This window comes from Nerophis lumbriciformis, linkage group LG26 (genome assembly GCF_033978685.3).
Source record: "Nerophis lumbriciformis linkage group LG26, RoL_Nlum_v2.1, whole genome shotgun sequence".
NCBI classification, from domain to species: domain Eukaryota; kingdom Metazoa; phylum Chordata; class Actinopteri; order Syngnathiformes; family Syngnathidae; genus Nerophis; species Nerophis lumbriciformis.
In genome coordinates this window covers 34,587,204-34,602,800 of record NC_084573.2, presented here as the reverse complement: position 1 = coordinate 34,602,800, position 15,597 = coordinate 34,587,204, and the positions used below count along the sequence as shown (strand labels likewise).

General features: G+C 42.8%; 1 protein-coding gene across 1 annotated transcript in view; it reads left to right on the top strand.

The window, feature by feature from the left end:
• Positions 1–15,597, top strand: part of lpgat1 (lysophosphatidylglycerol acyltransferase 1) — a 133,692-nt gene that overhangs the window by 78,922 nt on the left and 39,173 nt on the right. The window contains exon 6 of the mRNA XM_061986992.2: positions 9,844–9,970. Coding sequence (XP_061842976.1) covers positions 9,844–9,970 — 127 coding nt within the window. The remainder of the gene's footprint in view (positions 1–9,843; positions 9,971–15,597) is intronic.

Here is a 15,597-nt window from a genome sequence, read left to right as displayed (position 1 = left end):
AAAAACATATAACTTTGTCTTGAATTTGAAAAAAAAAAAAAGTTTCACTAAAGAAGAGTTCGGTGAATGCGCATATGAAACTGGTGGGGTTCGCTACCTCCAACAAGGTTAAGAACCACTGCTTTAAAGGGGAACATTATCACAATTTCAGAAGGGTTAAAACCATTAAAAATCAGTTCCCAGTGGCTTATTTTATTTTTCGAAGTTTTTTTCAAAATTTTACCCATCACGCAATATCCCTAAAAAAAGCTTCAAAGTGCCTGATTTTAACCATCGTTATATACACCCGTCCATTTTCCTGTGACGTCACATAGTGATGCCAACACAAACAAACATGGCGCATAGAACAGCAAGCTATAGCGACATTAGCTCGGATTCAGACTCGGATTTCAGCGGCTTAAGCGATTCAACAGATTACGCATGTATTGAAACGGATGGTTGTAGTGTGGAGGCAGGTAGCGAAAACGAAATTGAAGACGAAACTGAAGCTATTGAGCCATATCGGTTTGAACCGTATGCAAGCGAAACCGACGAAAACGACACGACAGCCAGCGACACGGGAGAAAGCGAGGACGAATTCGGCGATCGCCTTCTAACCAACGATTGGTATGTGTTTGTTTGGCATTAAAGGAAACTAACAACTATGAACTAGGTTTACAGCATATGAAATACATTTGGCAACAACATGCACTTTGAGAGTGCAGACAGCCCAATTTTCATCAATTAATATATTCTGTAGACATACCCTCATCCGCTCGCAGATTTCTTTGACTTTATCGTTGGAAATGCATCTGCTTTGAGTGTCGCAGGATATCCACACATTCTTGCCATCTCTGTCGTAGCCTAGCTTTCGTCTGTAAAGTGTGCGGAACAAACGTCCAATTTCTTGCCACTTTGGCATCTTTGGGCCACTGGTGCAACTTGAATCCGTCCCTGTTCGTGTTGTTACACCCTCCGACAACACACCGACGAGGCATGATGTCTCCAAGGTACGGAAAACAGTCGAAAAAACGGAAAATAACAGAGCTGATTTGACTCGGTGTTTGTAATGTGTTTGAGAAAATGGCGGATTGCTTCCTGATGTTTACAGCATATGAAATACATTTGGCAACAACATGCACTTTGAGAGTGCAGACAGCCCATTTCAGGCGCGCTAAGAACATATATTTTTCCACGATTTCAGCACTCAGGTTAACCATACCTAAATAGACACAAAATACTGCATTACACAAGACTACCCGAATGTACTCGAATGATTGAAAAAAAATTATGTTTTTAAGCTAAATTATTGGTAAACACAGTTTATATATAATAATTTACGTAAAACCGCGAGTAATGAATAAAGTTTTCATCAATTAATATATTCTGTAGACATACCCTCATCCGCTCTCTTTTCCTGAAAGCTGATCTGTCCAGTTTTGGAGTTGATGTCAGCATCTGCTTTGAGTGTCGCAGGATATCCACACATTCTTGCCATCTCTGTCGTAGCATAGCTTTCGTCGGTAAAGTGTGCGGAACAAACGTCCAATTTCTTGCCACTTTCGCATCTTTGGGCCACTGGTGCAACTTGAATTCGTCCCTGTTCGTGTTGTTACACCCTCCGACAACACACCGACGAAAGTGAGAAAATGGCGGATTGCTTCCCGATGTGACATCACATTTTTCCACAGGCTAATAAATTAGAAAGTAAACTAACAATGAATAAACCAACCATTCAGGACTTTAAACTGCTCAGTTTGCAACACACTGATCTAATCTGATGTGCCCAAGCCAGATACCTGACATCTTTTCTTGGATGCGAGTTCATTAAAGGGGAACATTATCACAATTTCAGAAGGGTTAAAACCATTAAAAATCAGTTCCCAGTGGCTTATTTTATTTTTCGAAGTTTCTTTTAAATTTTGCCCATCACGCAATATCCCTAAAAAAAACTTCAAAGTGCCTGATTTTAACCATCGTGAGATACACCCGTCCATTTTCCTGTGACGTCACATAGTGATGCCAATACAAACAAACATGGCGGATAGAACAGCAAGGTAGCGACATTAGCTCAGATTCAGACTCGGATTTCAGGGGCTTAAGCGAAATTGAAGAAGAAACTGAAGCTATTGAGCCATATCGGTTTGAACCGTATGCAAGCGAAACCGACAAAAACGACACGACAGCCAGCGACACGGGAGAAAGCGAGAACGAATTCGGCGATCGCCTTCTAACCAACGATTGGTATGTGTTTGTTTTTAAGTGTTGTAATGTTTTTAAGCTAAATTATTGGTAAACACAGTTTATGTATAATAATTTACGTAAAACCGCGAGTAATGAATAAAGTTTTCATCAATTAATATATTCTGTAGACATACCCTCATCCGCTCTCTTTTCCTGAAAGCTGATCTGTCCAGTTTTGGAGTTGATGTCAGCAGGCCAGGGAAGCTAGGGTCGATATTCTTCTCTTGATCATCTTCGGTGGCATAAGGGACGGTGTGAGCCAAGACATCCAGGGGGTTTAGCTCGCTCGTCTGCGGGAACAAACTGTCGCCATTGCTTGCCGTGCTACCGAGGTCCCTTTGTCCCTGAATAGCTCACACAGTCCGGCAGATTCAATGGGGGTCTGGCGGCAGATTTCTTTGACTTTATCGTTGGAAATGCATCTGCTTTGAGTGTCGCAGGATATCCACACATTCTTGCCATCTCTGTCGTAGCATAGCTTTCGTCGGTAAAGTGTGCGCAACAAACGTCCAATTTCTTGCCACTTTCGCATCTTTGGGCCACTGGTGCAACTTGAATCCGTCCCTGTTCGTGTTGTTACACCCTCCGACAACACACCGACGAGGCATGATGTCTCCAAGGTACGGAAAACAGTCGAAAAAACGGAAATTAACAGAGCTGATTTGACTCGGTGTTTGAGAAAATGGCGGATTCCTTCCCGATGTTTAATTCGCCAAAATTCACCCATTTAGAGTTCGGAAATCGGTTAAAAAAATACATGGTCTTTTTTCTGCAACATCAAGGTATATATTGACGCTTACATAGGTCTGGTGATAATGTTCCCCTTTCAGGTTTATTGGCGCTTTGTACTTCTCCATACGTCCGTGTACACAGCGGCGTTTTAAAAAGTCATACATTTTACTTTTTGAAACCGATATGGATAATTCCCGATATTACATTTTAAAGCATTTATCGGCCGATAATATCGGCAGCCCGATATTATCGGACATCTCTAGTTGTCTGAACTAAACACCTTTACCCGGTACCTTATGCTGTAAAGGCAAAAACACTCCAGCCTATATTCATTAGAAGGGTCATTTGTGGCTGTTATAGTTTTATTCTTTAGAGCATTTTTTGGGAAAAAAATGTGTCTGAGGAATTCTGCACAGCTGCATGCCCTACAGTCTCGCTGTTGAGGCAAAACTCTGTCCGTCCGTCCCTCTTATGGAAGAGAGCTTGTCAAAACAAGCAGAAGTGCCGCTTAATTGGCCGCATGTGTCGTGTACGTGCATGTTCTCGTTTGAGCTGCATTTCTTCCCCTGGCTTTGTCCTTCCGCTTGAATCTAGCTAATGGCATTAAAACCTTGGGCAAGAAAAAAAGACCCATACCCCAATGAGTACTGTGTCCCTGTGTCCTCTGTGTGTGCGTGCGCTCTGTCTCACTCTGACCCTCCCTGATGCTCTGCAGAGGTGCCCACAGTTTTGCTGACTCACTCAGAGACAAATGTGCCACTTGCAGAAAATAGGATTTGATGTAAATACACGTGCCGCCGTGTATCAGCCAGTCAAGTGTCTCATGGGCTGCACACTGATAAGGTTTATGGGTTGTTAAAAGACTTTACACTTCGTTCATAGTTTAAGAAGGACTTGGTGGTAACGTGGCCCCAACCAATCAGATCTCTATTGACAGGGATTAGGTGTCTTCCTCTTTGGTTCTTTACAGTGGTGTGATTCAGAGCGAGGTACCTTCCACCGCCTCCCTCATTTGCTGAAGGACACGCCTTTGTCATTTATTACAGTATTGTTTGTCACCGTAGCGACGCTTTGGCTCGGAGCCTCGTACTTTGGCCAGCTGCTCACCCCCTGGACCGTGTTACGGCTGCCTTCTCACACACTTGGACAGAGCTGTGGATCCAGTTACTCCACGCTGTGATGACTGTGGCCATTCCCATCAATACCACGGATGCCCGTCAAGTCACTTTATCTCCAGTAGAAATGAGGCGGCGAGACTGCCGCCTTGGTTTTTGGCTGGCGTTGCTTGTTCGTAGGTTATACTTGGTCTCGCAGGCCTGATTGACTTACCTGGCCCTAGAACGCATTGAATAGGTAGGCTTTTGTCTATTCCGAGAGGCTCCAGTCTGTTCAGATTCAACACATTTTCTTATAGCAAATAATGGACATTGAATTATTAAGGATCAAACTGTTGCCGTCATTAAACCTTAACTCAGTGGTTCTTAAAGGGGAACATTATCACCAGACCTATGTAAGCGTCAATATATACCTTGATGTTGCAGAAAAAAGACCATATATTTTTTTAACCGATTTCCGAACTCTAAATGGGTGAATTTTGGCGAATTAAACGCCTTTCTATTATTGTGACGTCACATCGGGAAGCAATCCGCCATTTTCTCAAACACCGAGTCAAATCAGCTCTGTTATTTTCCGTTTTTTCGACTGTTTTCCGTACCTTGGAGACATCATGCCTCGTCGGTGTGTTGTCGGAGGGTGTAACAACACGAACAGGGACGGCTTCAAGTTGCACCAGTGGCCCAAAGATGCCAAAGTGGCAAGAAATTGGACGTTTGTTCCGCACACTTTACCGACGAAAAGCTATGCTACGACAGAGATGGCAAGAATGTGTGGATATCCTGCGACACTCAAAGCAGATGCATTTCCAACGATAAAGTCAAAGAAATCTGCCGCCAGACCCCCATTGAATCTGAGCAATTCAGGGACAAAGGACGTCGGTAGCACGGCAAGCAATGGCGGCAGTTTGTTCCCGCAGACGAGCGAGCTAAACCCCCTATCGACCCTAGCTTCCCTGGCCTGCTGACATCAACTCCAAAACTGGACAGATCAGCTTTCAGGAAAAGAGCGCGGATGAGGGTATGTCTACAGAATATATTAATTGATGAAAACTGGGCTGTCTGCACTCTCAAAGTGCATGTTGTTGCCAAATGTATTTCATATGCTGTAAACCTAGTTCATAGTTGTTAGTTTCCTTTAATGCCAAACAAACACATACCAATCGTTGGTTAGAAGGCGATCGCCGAATTCGTCCTCGCTTTCTCCCGTGTCGCTGGCTGTCGTGTCGTTTTCGTCGGTTTCGCTTGCATACGGTTCAAACCGATATGGCTCAATAGCTTCAGTTTCTTCTTCAATTTCGTTTTCGCTACCTGCCTCCACACTACAACCATCCGTTTCAATACATGCGTAATCTGTTGAATCGCTTAAGCCGCTGAAATCCGAGTCTGAATCCGAGCTAATGTCGCTATAGCTTGCTGTTCTTTCCGCCATGTTTGTTTGTGTTGGCTTCACTATGTGACGTCACAGGAAAATGGACGGGTGTATATAACGATGGTTAAAATCAGGCACTTTGAAGCTTTTTTTAGGGATATTGCGTGATGGGTAAAATTTTGAAAAAAACTTCGAAAAATAAAATAAGCCACTGGGAACGGATTTTTAATGGTTTTAACCCTTCTGAAATTGTGATAATGTTCCCCTTTAACCTGGGTTCGATGGAACCCTAGGGGTTCGGTGAGTCGGCCTCAGGGGTTCGGCGGAGGTCAAGACACACCCGACTCATCGTGTAAATAAAAACTTCTCCCTATCGGCGTATTACGGATACGGCAACAGCTGACTGATTTGCAGGTGTGTAATTTGATGTGAGTTTATGCACTGTGTTAGTTTTGTTGTTTGAACAAGGTGATGTTCATGCACGCTTCATTTTATGCACCAGTAAACCACATGGTAACACTTTAGTATGGGGAACATATTCACCATTAATTAGTTGCTTATTAACATGCAAAGTAGTAACATATTGGCTCTTAACTAGTCATTATTAACTACTTATTAATGCCTTATTCGGCATGGCCTTATTATAACCCTAACCCTCTAACCCTGACCCTAACCCTCTAACTCTAACCAAATAACTCTAAATTAAGTCTTTATTACTTAGAATATGTTCCCCTAGTGTCCAAATAACTCTAGATTAAGTCTTTGTTACTTAGAATAAGTTCCCCATACTAAAGTGTTACCAAAAACATATAACTTTGTCTTGAATTTGAAAAAAAAAACATTACATTTTTCACTAAAGAAGGGTTTGGTGAATGCGCATATGAAACTGGTGGGGTTCGCTACCTCCAACAAGGTTAAGAACCACTTCCTTAACTGCACAAGCAGCTGACCACAATAGCCCACACGATGGCCTTGTGAGTAGCATGTTGCCCACACAGCAGTGATCTAGGGCAGTGGTCCCCAACCACTGGGCCGCGGCCCGGTACCGGTCCGTGGATCGATTGGTACCGGGCTGGACAAGGGAAAAAAAAAATATATATATATATATTTTATTTTTTTTAACTTTTTTTTTTATTAAATCAACATAAAAAGCACAAGACACACTTACAATTAGTGCACCTACATTATATATCAATATATAGCAATACAGTCTGCAGGGATACAGTCCGTAAGCACACATGATTGTATTTTTTTATGCCAAAAAACCCCCAAAAAAACTAACCCCCCCACCCCCCCCAGTCCGTGGGACAAATTTTCAAGCATTGACCGGTCCGCAATTCCAAAACTGCCCTAGATTCTAGGGCAGTGTTTTTCAACCACTGTGTGGAATATGTAATTTTACCTATTTGGGTTAAAAATATTTTTATTTTTGGTAGGGGCGGGGTTGAGGTGGTGGTGGGGGGGCATATTTGTAACGGTGTTAAAGTTGTTTATACGGCCACCCTCATCGTGACCTGTATGGCTGTTGACCAAGTATGCATTGCATTCACTTGTGTGTGTGAAAAGCCGTAGATATTATGTGACTGGGCCGGCATGCAAAGGCAGTGCCTTTAAGGTTTATTGGCGCTCTGTACTTCTCCCCACGTCCGTGTACACAGCGGCGTTTTAAAAAGTCATAAATTTTACTTTTTGAAGCCGATACCGATAATTTTGAAACCGATACCGAAAATTTCCGATATTAAATTTTAAAGCATTTATCGGCCGATAATATCGGCAGTCCGATATTATCGGACATTCCTAGTCATCAGTGTAACTTTTTGATTCATCGTGGCCACGAGGTGTCACCAAAAGCAAAATTACCACTCCATTTCAACCTGAAGACAGCACAAGTCCATTCCAGATGGTTGATACTAGTTCAGTGTGTTTCATACCTACCATTGTTCTCCGTTTGACTAATTTCGCTTGATCAAACATGTTCTAACATGTTCTAACATTCGACACTACAAAATAATAAATGTAGGTTTCCTGCTGATTTATGTTATCAATATCGGTGTCAGAAGTGAACAAGTTACTTAAAACACTGCATACATTCTAAAACGGGCGTAATCTTAACAAGAAACAATGGGTGCTCAAATTTCAACGGTACTTTGAAATCCGCAAAGCACCGGGACCGCAGGAGGTGAACGGCGAAATGAGGGGATCCTTTTCAAAAGATAAATTCTGAAACTTTTAGAGGGGCTCATTTGCATCTAAATGAAACACCTCCACAAACCAAGTTTTTGCATACTCACTCAGAAAGAGGGTTAAAATGTGACCGTGGAGCAAAATTTACACAGACATATTTGATTATCGGCAGTCACTCGAACGAGTATGACGATCCTCCTGGTAGGGGTGTATCCCTTTATGGAGGATGCCTGTGCGTGACTTTGTTTTACGTGGGGAGACTAGTGCACAGACAGTCACCACACGATCCTTGACAGAATCGGGTCAGGGTCCAGTGGCATGGAGTCCAAGACGACTGGGGACCCTTATCTGCTGCAGCCTTCTTCCGCCATCGGAAGTTCTTAAAACTACCGTCTTCCACCTGAGGTCTTCACCGTATCCCTGGCTAGGGGGCAGTCAGGTACTAGGCCTTTGCCAAGGGCCACCTGGGGTAACAGTAGTAAAGGGGTTAACCTCCTAGTGCCCCAAGACCCCATAGAGGAGCCTCCACTGCCGGATGCACTTTAACGTCATGCCCAGGACACATATTTAATACATATTATCTAAACCAGGGTTTCTTTATAATAGGGCCTATTGAATTGGAGCAAAAGTCATGGAGAAGTTTAAGTGCAAAAAACAATGACCAAAGTGGTGAAGCTGTATTTTCATTAGGAATTAAATTGTATTTAAAGTTTATTTAAGAAACATTTAATAATACAGGTGATTTAGTTAGAATGTATTTGTTTTAGCAGACGAGAAACCCTGCTCTGCCAACAATGGAGACAATACCACGATGGTGGATGTCCGTTAGCGTGTCTTTTATTGACACTTAAAGGCCTACTGAAAGCCACTACTACCGACCACGCAGTCTGATAGTTTATATATCAATGATAAAATCTTAACATTGCAACACATGCCAATACGGCCGGGTTAGCTTACTAAAGTGCAATTTTAAATTTCGCGCGAAATATCCTGCTGAAAACGTCTCGGTATGATGACGCCGGCGCGTGACGTCACGGATTGTAGAGGACATTTTGGGACAGCATGGTGGCCAGCTATTAAGTCGTCTGTTTTCAACGCAAAATTCCACAGTATTCTGGACATCTGTGTTGGTGAATCTTTTGCAATTTGTTCAATAAAAATGGAGACAGCAAAGAAGAAAGCTGTAGGTGGGAAGCGGTGTATTGCGGCAGGTGTTGTGCCGGATAACGCACCCCCGCCGTAGAATGCACCCCTTGACTGTTGTGCCGGATAACACAGCCGGTGTTTCATTGTTTACATTCCCGGAAGATGACAGTCAAGCTTTACCATTGGCCTGTGGAGAACTGGGACAACAGAGACTCTTACCAGGAGGACTTTGAGTTGGATGCGCAGACGCGGTACCGTGAGTACGCATGCAGCTGCGGCTTCCAAACATTTGATCGCTTGCCCGTACGTGCGTGCCGCTATGTGCATGTCACGTACGTAACTTTGGGGAAATATATGTGCTGTATGAACTTTGGGGAGGTGAACGGTACTTTGGGCTGTGGGATTGAGTGTGTTGTGCAGGTGTTTGAGTTGTATTGGCGGGTTATATGGACGGGAGGGGGGAGGTGTTTGTTATGCGGGATTAATTTGTGGCATATTAAATATAAGCCTGGTTGTGTTGTGGCTAATAGAGTATATATATGTCTTGTGTTTATTTACTGTTTTAGTCATTCCCAGCTGAATATCAGGTCCCACCCGCCTCTCACAGCATCTTCCCTATCTGAATCGCTCCCACTGCCCTCTAGTCCTTCACTCTCACTTTCCTCATCCACGAATCTTTCATCCTCGTTCAAATTAATGGGGAAATCGTCGCTTTCTCGGTCCGAATCGCTCTCGCTGCTGGTGGCCATGATTGTAAACAATGTGCAGATGTGAGGAGCTCCACAACCTGTGACGTCACGCTACTCGTCTGCTACTTCCGGTACAGGCAAGGCTTTTTTATCAGCGATCAAAAGTTGCGAACTGTATCGTCGATGTTCTCTACTAAATCCTTTCAGCAAAAATATGGCAATATCGCGAAATGATCAAGTATGACACATAGAATGGACCTGCTATCCCCGTTTAAATAAGAAAATCGCATTTCAGTAAGCCTTTAAATGCAGAACATTGACTAGTTGGAAGCAAACGACCTAACATTTTTCATTTGATTTCAATGTTTGTTTCTTCTGCTTACAGCTAAAAAGCGTAAAGGCCTGCAGTGGGTGATAGATGTGACCATAGCTTATCCCAAAGCACGGCCCATGGATATTCAGACATGGATTTTTGGATACAGGCCGCCGACAGTCACTCATGTCCACTACAGGTAAGAGCTCCACGTTGGCTGTTTTAAAATCGGTCTCTATGTCATTGTTTGCATGCAAACCCATGACACAGTGTTTATACCTCCACCAAAGTGCTTCAAACATTACATCAGGCAGAGTCAACTCAATTGTTTTGGGGGCCACATTTCCAGAAAGCTTAGGGGTGTGGGGGCCGGACTTCTCCCTTTACTATTAGTCTTATTTACTCTGACAAAATAAATAGGTTCTCCAGAATATACACAATGATATTCCTGTCAGTTACAGGAGTGGTCTGCTGTTTTTAAGGACCTTTTACAAAATAGATCATCTCTATGACAGCACTTCTAGTGTTTTTAAGAATCTCCTGCAAAAATGTGAGATTTTTTTTAATTGAACTCACGAGCCATCAATTAAATAGTTAGTAAGTAAGTAAATTTTATTTATAAAGCGCTTTTCACAGATAAAATCACAAAGCTCTGTACAAAACATGGGTGAAGTAAAACAATTCAATTAAAACAAGAGGGGCAACATCATAAAAAGGATACAAAGTGGATTAAAAATGGTAGTTAAAAGGTGATTTAACTAAAAGCTTTACTAAAAAGAGAAGTTTTCAAATGTTTCCTAAAAGATTCAACACAGTCAAGATCACGGAGGGACTGGTGCAAATTGTTCCAGAGTCTGGGAGGTATAGCCTGGAATGCCAGGTCTCCACGGGGTTTAAAACAAGTTTTTGGGATCTTTAGAAGACCCTGGCCTGAAGACCGGATGCACGGAATGTCAGGACCAAAATCTTAAAGGGGAACATTATCACAATTTCAGAAATGTTAAAACCATTAAAAATCAGTTCCCAGTGGCTTATTTTATTTTTCGAAGTTTTTTTCAAAATTTTACCCATCATGCAATATCCCTAAAAAAAAAAGCTTCAAAGTGCCTGATTTTAACCATCGTTATAAACACCCGTCCATTTTCCTGTGACGTCACATAGTGAAGCCAACACAAACAAACATGGCGCATAGAACAGCAAGCTATAGCGACATTAGCTCGGATTCAGACTCGGATTTCAGCGGCTTAAGCGATTCAACAGATTAGGCATGTATTGAAACGGATGGTTGTAGTGTGGAGGCAGGTAGCGAAAACGAAATTGAAGAAGAAACTGAAGCTATTGAGCCATATCGGTTTGAACCGTATGCAAGCGAAACCGACGAAAACGACACGACAGCCAGCGACACGGGAGAAAGCGAGGACGAATTCGGCGATCGCCTTCTAACCAACGATTGTTATGTGTTTGTTTGGCATTAAAGGAAACTAACAACTATGAACTAGGTTTACAGCATATGAAATACATTTGGCAACAACATGCACTTTGAGAGTGCAGACAGCCCATTTCAGGCGCGCTAAGAACATATATTTTTCCACCATTTTAGCACTCAGGTTAGCCATACCTAAATAGACACAAAATACTGCATTACACAAGACTACTCGAATGATTGAAAAAAATAAATGTTTTAAGCTAAATTATTGGTAAACACAGTTTATGTATACCGTATTTTCCGCACTATAAGGCGCACCGGATTATTAGCCGCACCTTCAATGAATTACATATTTCATAACTTTGTCCACCAATAAGCCGCCCCGGATTATAAGCCGCGCCTACGCTGCGCTAAAGGGAATGTCAAAAAAACAGTCAGATAGTTCAGTCAAACTTTAATAATATATTGAAAACCAGCGTTCTAACAACTCTGTCCCAAAATGTACGCAAATGTGCAATCACAAACATAGTAAAATTCAAAATGGTGTAGAGCAATAGCAACATAATGTTGCTCGAACGTTAATGTCACAACACACAAAATAAACATAGCGCTCACCTTCTGAAGTTATTCTTCATTCGTAAATCCTTCGAATTCTTCGTCTTCGGTGTCCGAATTGAAAAGTTGCGCAAGCGTGGGATCCAAAATGGCCGGTTCCGTCTCGTCGAAGTCATCGGAGTCAGTGTCGCTGTTGTCCAGTAGTTCTGTGAATCCTGCCTTCCGGAAAGCTCGGACCACAGTTGTGACCGAAATATCTGCCCAGGCATTTACGATCCACTGGCAGATGTTGGCGTATGTCGTCCGGCGCTGTCTGCCCGTCTTAGTGAAGGTGTGTTCGCCTTCGGAGCTGTGTGAAAAAAGCCACCCGGCCTCTTCGCGTAAACTTCCCTTAACCACTCGCTCATCTTTTCTTCATCCATCCATCCCTTCGAGTTAGCTTTTATGATGACGCCGGCTGGAAAGGTCTCTTTTGGCAAGGTCTTCCTTTTGAATATCACCATGGGTGGAAGTTAGCATGGCAAGCTAGAACCACAGTGAAGGACGACTTCTCATTCCCTGTGGTGCGAATATTCACCGTACGTGCTCCCGTTCCACAGTGCGGTTCACAGGAATATCAGTTGCTGTGAAATACGGTAGTAATCTGTGTGCGGATGGAGAGATTGCGTCTTTTTATGAACCGGATCCTTTTCGCTTAGTAGGAGCCATTTTGTGGTCTTTACAGATGTAAACAGGAAATGAAACGTACGGTGATATCCGCGCGTTTTTTCTTCTTCTTCCGGGGGCGGGCGGTAGCTTACAGTAGAAGAAGAAGCGCTTCCTGTTCTATGGGGGCGGGTGCTTACCTTGGCGGTTGCTTGCGTAGAAGAAGAAGCGCTTCCTGTTCTACCGGGAAAAAAGATGGCGGCTGTTTACCGAAGTTGCGAGATCGAAACTTTATGAAAATGAATCGTAATAAAGCGCACCGGGTTATAAGGCGCACTGTTAGCTTTTGAGAAAATTTGTGGTTTTTAGGTGCGCCTTATAGTGCGGAAAATACGGTAATAATTTACGTAAAACTGCGAGTAATGAATAAAGTTTTCATCAATTAATATATTCTGTAGACATACCCTCATCCGCTCTCTTTTCCTGAAAGCTGATCTTTCCAGTTTTGGAGTTGATGTCAGCATCTGCTTTGAGTGTCGCAGGATATCCACACATTCTTGCCATCTCTGTCGTAGCATAGCTTTCGTCGGTAAAGTGTGCGGAACAAACGACTGACCATTTCGTCGGCTTTCCCCACAGCCTCGTATTTTGAACAAATTTCGTCCAATTTCTTGCAACATTCGCATCTTTGGGCCACTGGTGCAACTTGAATCCGTCCCTGTTCGTGTTGTTACACCCTCCGACAACACACCGACGAAAGTGAGAAAATGGCGGATTGTGCAGCCCTTTGAGACACTTGTGATTTAGGGCTATATAAATAAACATTGATTGATTGATTGATTGATTGCTTCCCAATGTGACGTCACGTTGTGACGTCATCGCTCCGAGAGCGAATAATAGAAAGGCGTTTAATTCGCCAAAATTCACCCATTTAGAGTTCGGAAATTGGTTAAAAAAATATATGGTCTTTTTTCTGCAACATCAAGGTATATATTGACGCTTACATAGGTCTGGTGATAATGTTCCCCTTTAAAACAAGTTTTTGGGATCTTTAGAAGACCCTGCCCTGAAGACCGGAGGCTGCGCCCTGAAGAGTGGGGGCCTAGCAAGTCAGTGATGTACTGAGTGGCCCCACCATGCAATGCATGGAATGTCAGGACTAAATTCTTAAACTCAATGCGGAATTTAACTGGAAGCCAATGAAGACTGGATACAACGGGGGTAATATGGGCTGTTCTGGGTGCACCGGTCAAAAGTCTGGCAGCCGCATTTTGTAAAGTCTGGAGTCTCTTTAGCATTGACTTGTTGAAAAGATAATTGCAATAGTCAATACAAGACAAAATGAACGCGTGAATGATCATTTAGAGATCCAAATATCTCACTTTGGAAATATTTCTACGGTGATAACAACAGTTTTTGGTCAGTTGACAGCAGTGACCCTCCAAAGACATTGAAAATAGCCCAAATGATGAAAAAGAGAGGACCTAAAATAGAACCTTGAGGAACACCACTAGTATAACTAAAGTAGTTGAACAAATGACTGCATCGGAAGTAAAGAAGCTACGAAAACACCTTAGTTACATAAATGATATTACAAAAAACATGTGTAACTGCCTAAAGGAGAGGACTTAAAGGGGTGCTTTGAAGAACGCCTCGGTTATTTAAATCACAAGTTTGAACCACATTGTTCTGTTTGTTAGAAAGATGCAAGGATCCTGCCAATGTGTCTACAGTGGTCCAAGTTCCCCTCTACAACATGAGCACTCTAGTATTTTTAGGAATTTGCTACAAATATGTTTGTCCTCAAGTTTTGATCTTAACTTGAGGGTCGGTATGGTGTCATTCCCGGGCCACCAGTTGAATAGCCTTGCATTACATCCTTAAAAAAAGCACATTCAGTTTGGTGAAAGAGGCTCTGTTCATGTGACTTTTGTATCGAAGGGGAAATTAAGAGTCCACCCACTGATAACACAAGATTGCATAAGGAAGTTGCTTCCAGTCTCCTCTCACACTGTGAGTCAGTCAGAGATTAAAAGTTCTGTGGCGTCATTGTTATTTCACCTTGGCAACTTGACCATTTTCCTTTTTCTTTGTGCAAAAGTGTTGACATGAGGTGAATAAATTGCAGACTTTTTGCCACCTGATGCTTCACCTCTCCTGCTTCTACTTTGTGTTTAAAGGGGAACATTATCACCAGACCTATGTAAGCGTCAATATATACCTTGATGTTGCAGAAAAAAGACCATATATTTTTTTAACCGATTTACGAACTCTAAATGGGTGAATTTTGGCGAATTAAACGCCTTTCTATTATTGTGACGTCACATCGGGAAGCAATCCGCCATTTTCTCAAACACATTACAAACACCGAGTCAAATCAGCTCTGTTATTTTCCGTTTTTTCGACTGTTTTCCGTACCTTGGAGACATCATGCCTCGTCGGTGTGTTGTTGGAGGGTGTAACGACACGAACAGGGACGGATTCAAGTTGCACCAGTGGCCCAAAGATGCGAAAGTGGCAAGAAATTGGACGAAATGTGTTCAAAATACGAGGGTGTGGGGAAAGCCGACGAAAATGGTCAGTCGTTTGTTCCGCACACTTTACCGACGAAAGCTATGCTACGACAGAGATGGCAAGAATGTGTGGATATCCTGCGACACTCAAAGCAGATGCATTTCCAACGATAAAGTCAAAGAAAAATGCCGCCAGACCCCCATTGAATCTGCCAGAGTGTGTGAGCAATTCAGGGACAAAGGACCTCGGTAGCACGGCAAGCAATGGCGGCAGTTTGTTCCCGCAGACGAGCGAGCTAAACCCCCTGGATGTCTTGGCTCACACCGTCCCTTATGCCACCGAAGATGATCAAGAGAAGAATATCGACCCTAGCTTCCCTGGCCTGCTGACATCAACTCCAAAACTGGACAGATCAGCTTTCAGGAAAAGAGAGCGGATGAGGGTATGTCTACAGAATATATTAATTGATGAAAACTTTATTCATTACTCGCGGTTTTACGTAAATTATTATACATAAACTGTGTTTAGCAATAATTTAGCTTAAAAACATTACAACACTTAAAAACAAACACATACCAATCGTTGGTTAGAAGGCGATCGCCGAATTCGTCCTCGCTTTCTCCCGTGTCGCTGGCTGTCGTGTCGTTTTCGTCGGTTTCGCTTGCATACGGTTCAAACCGATATGG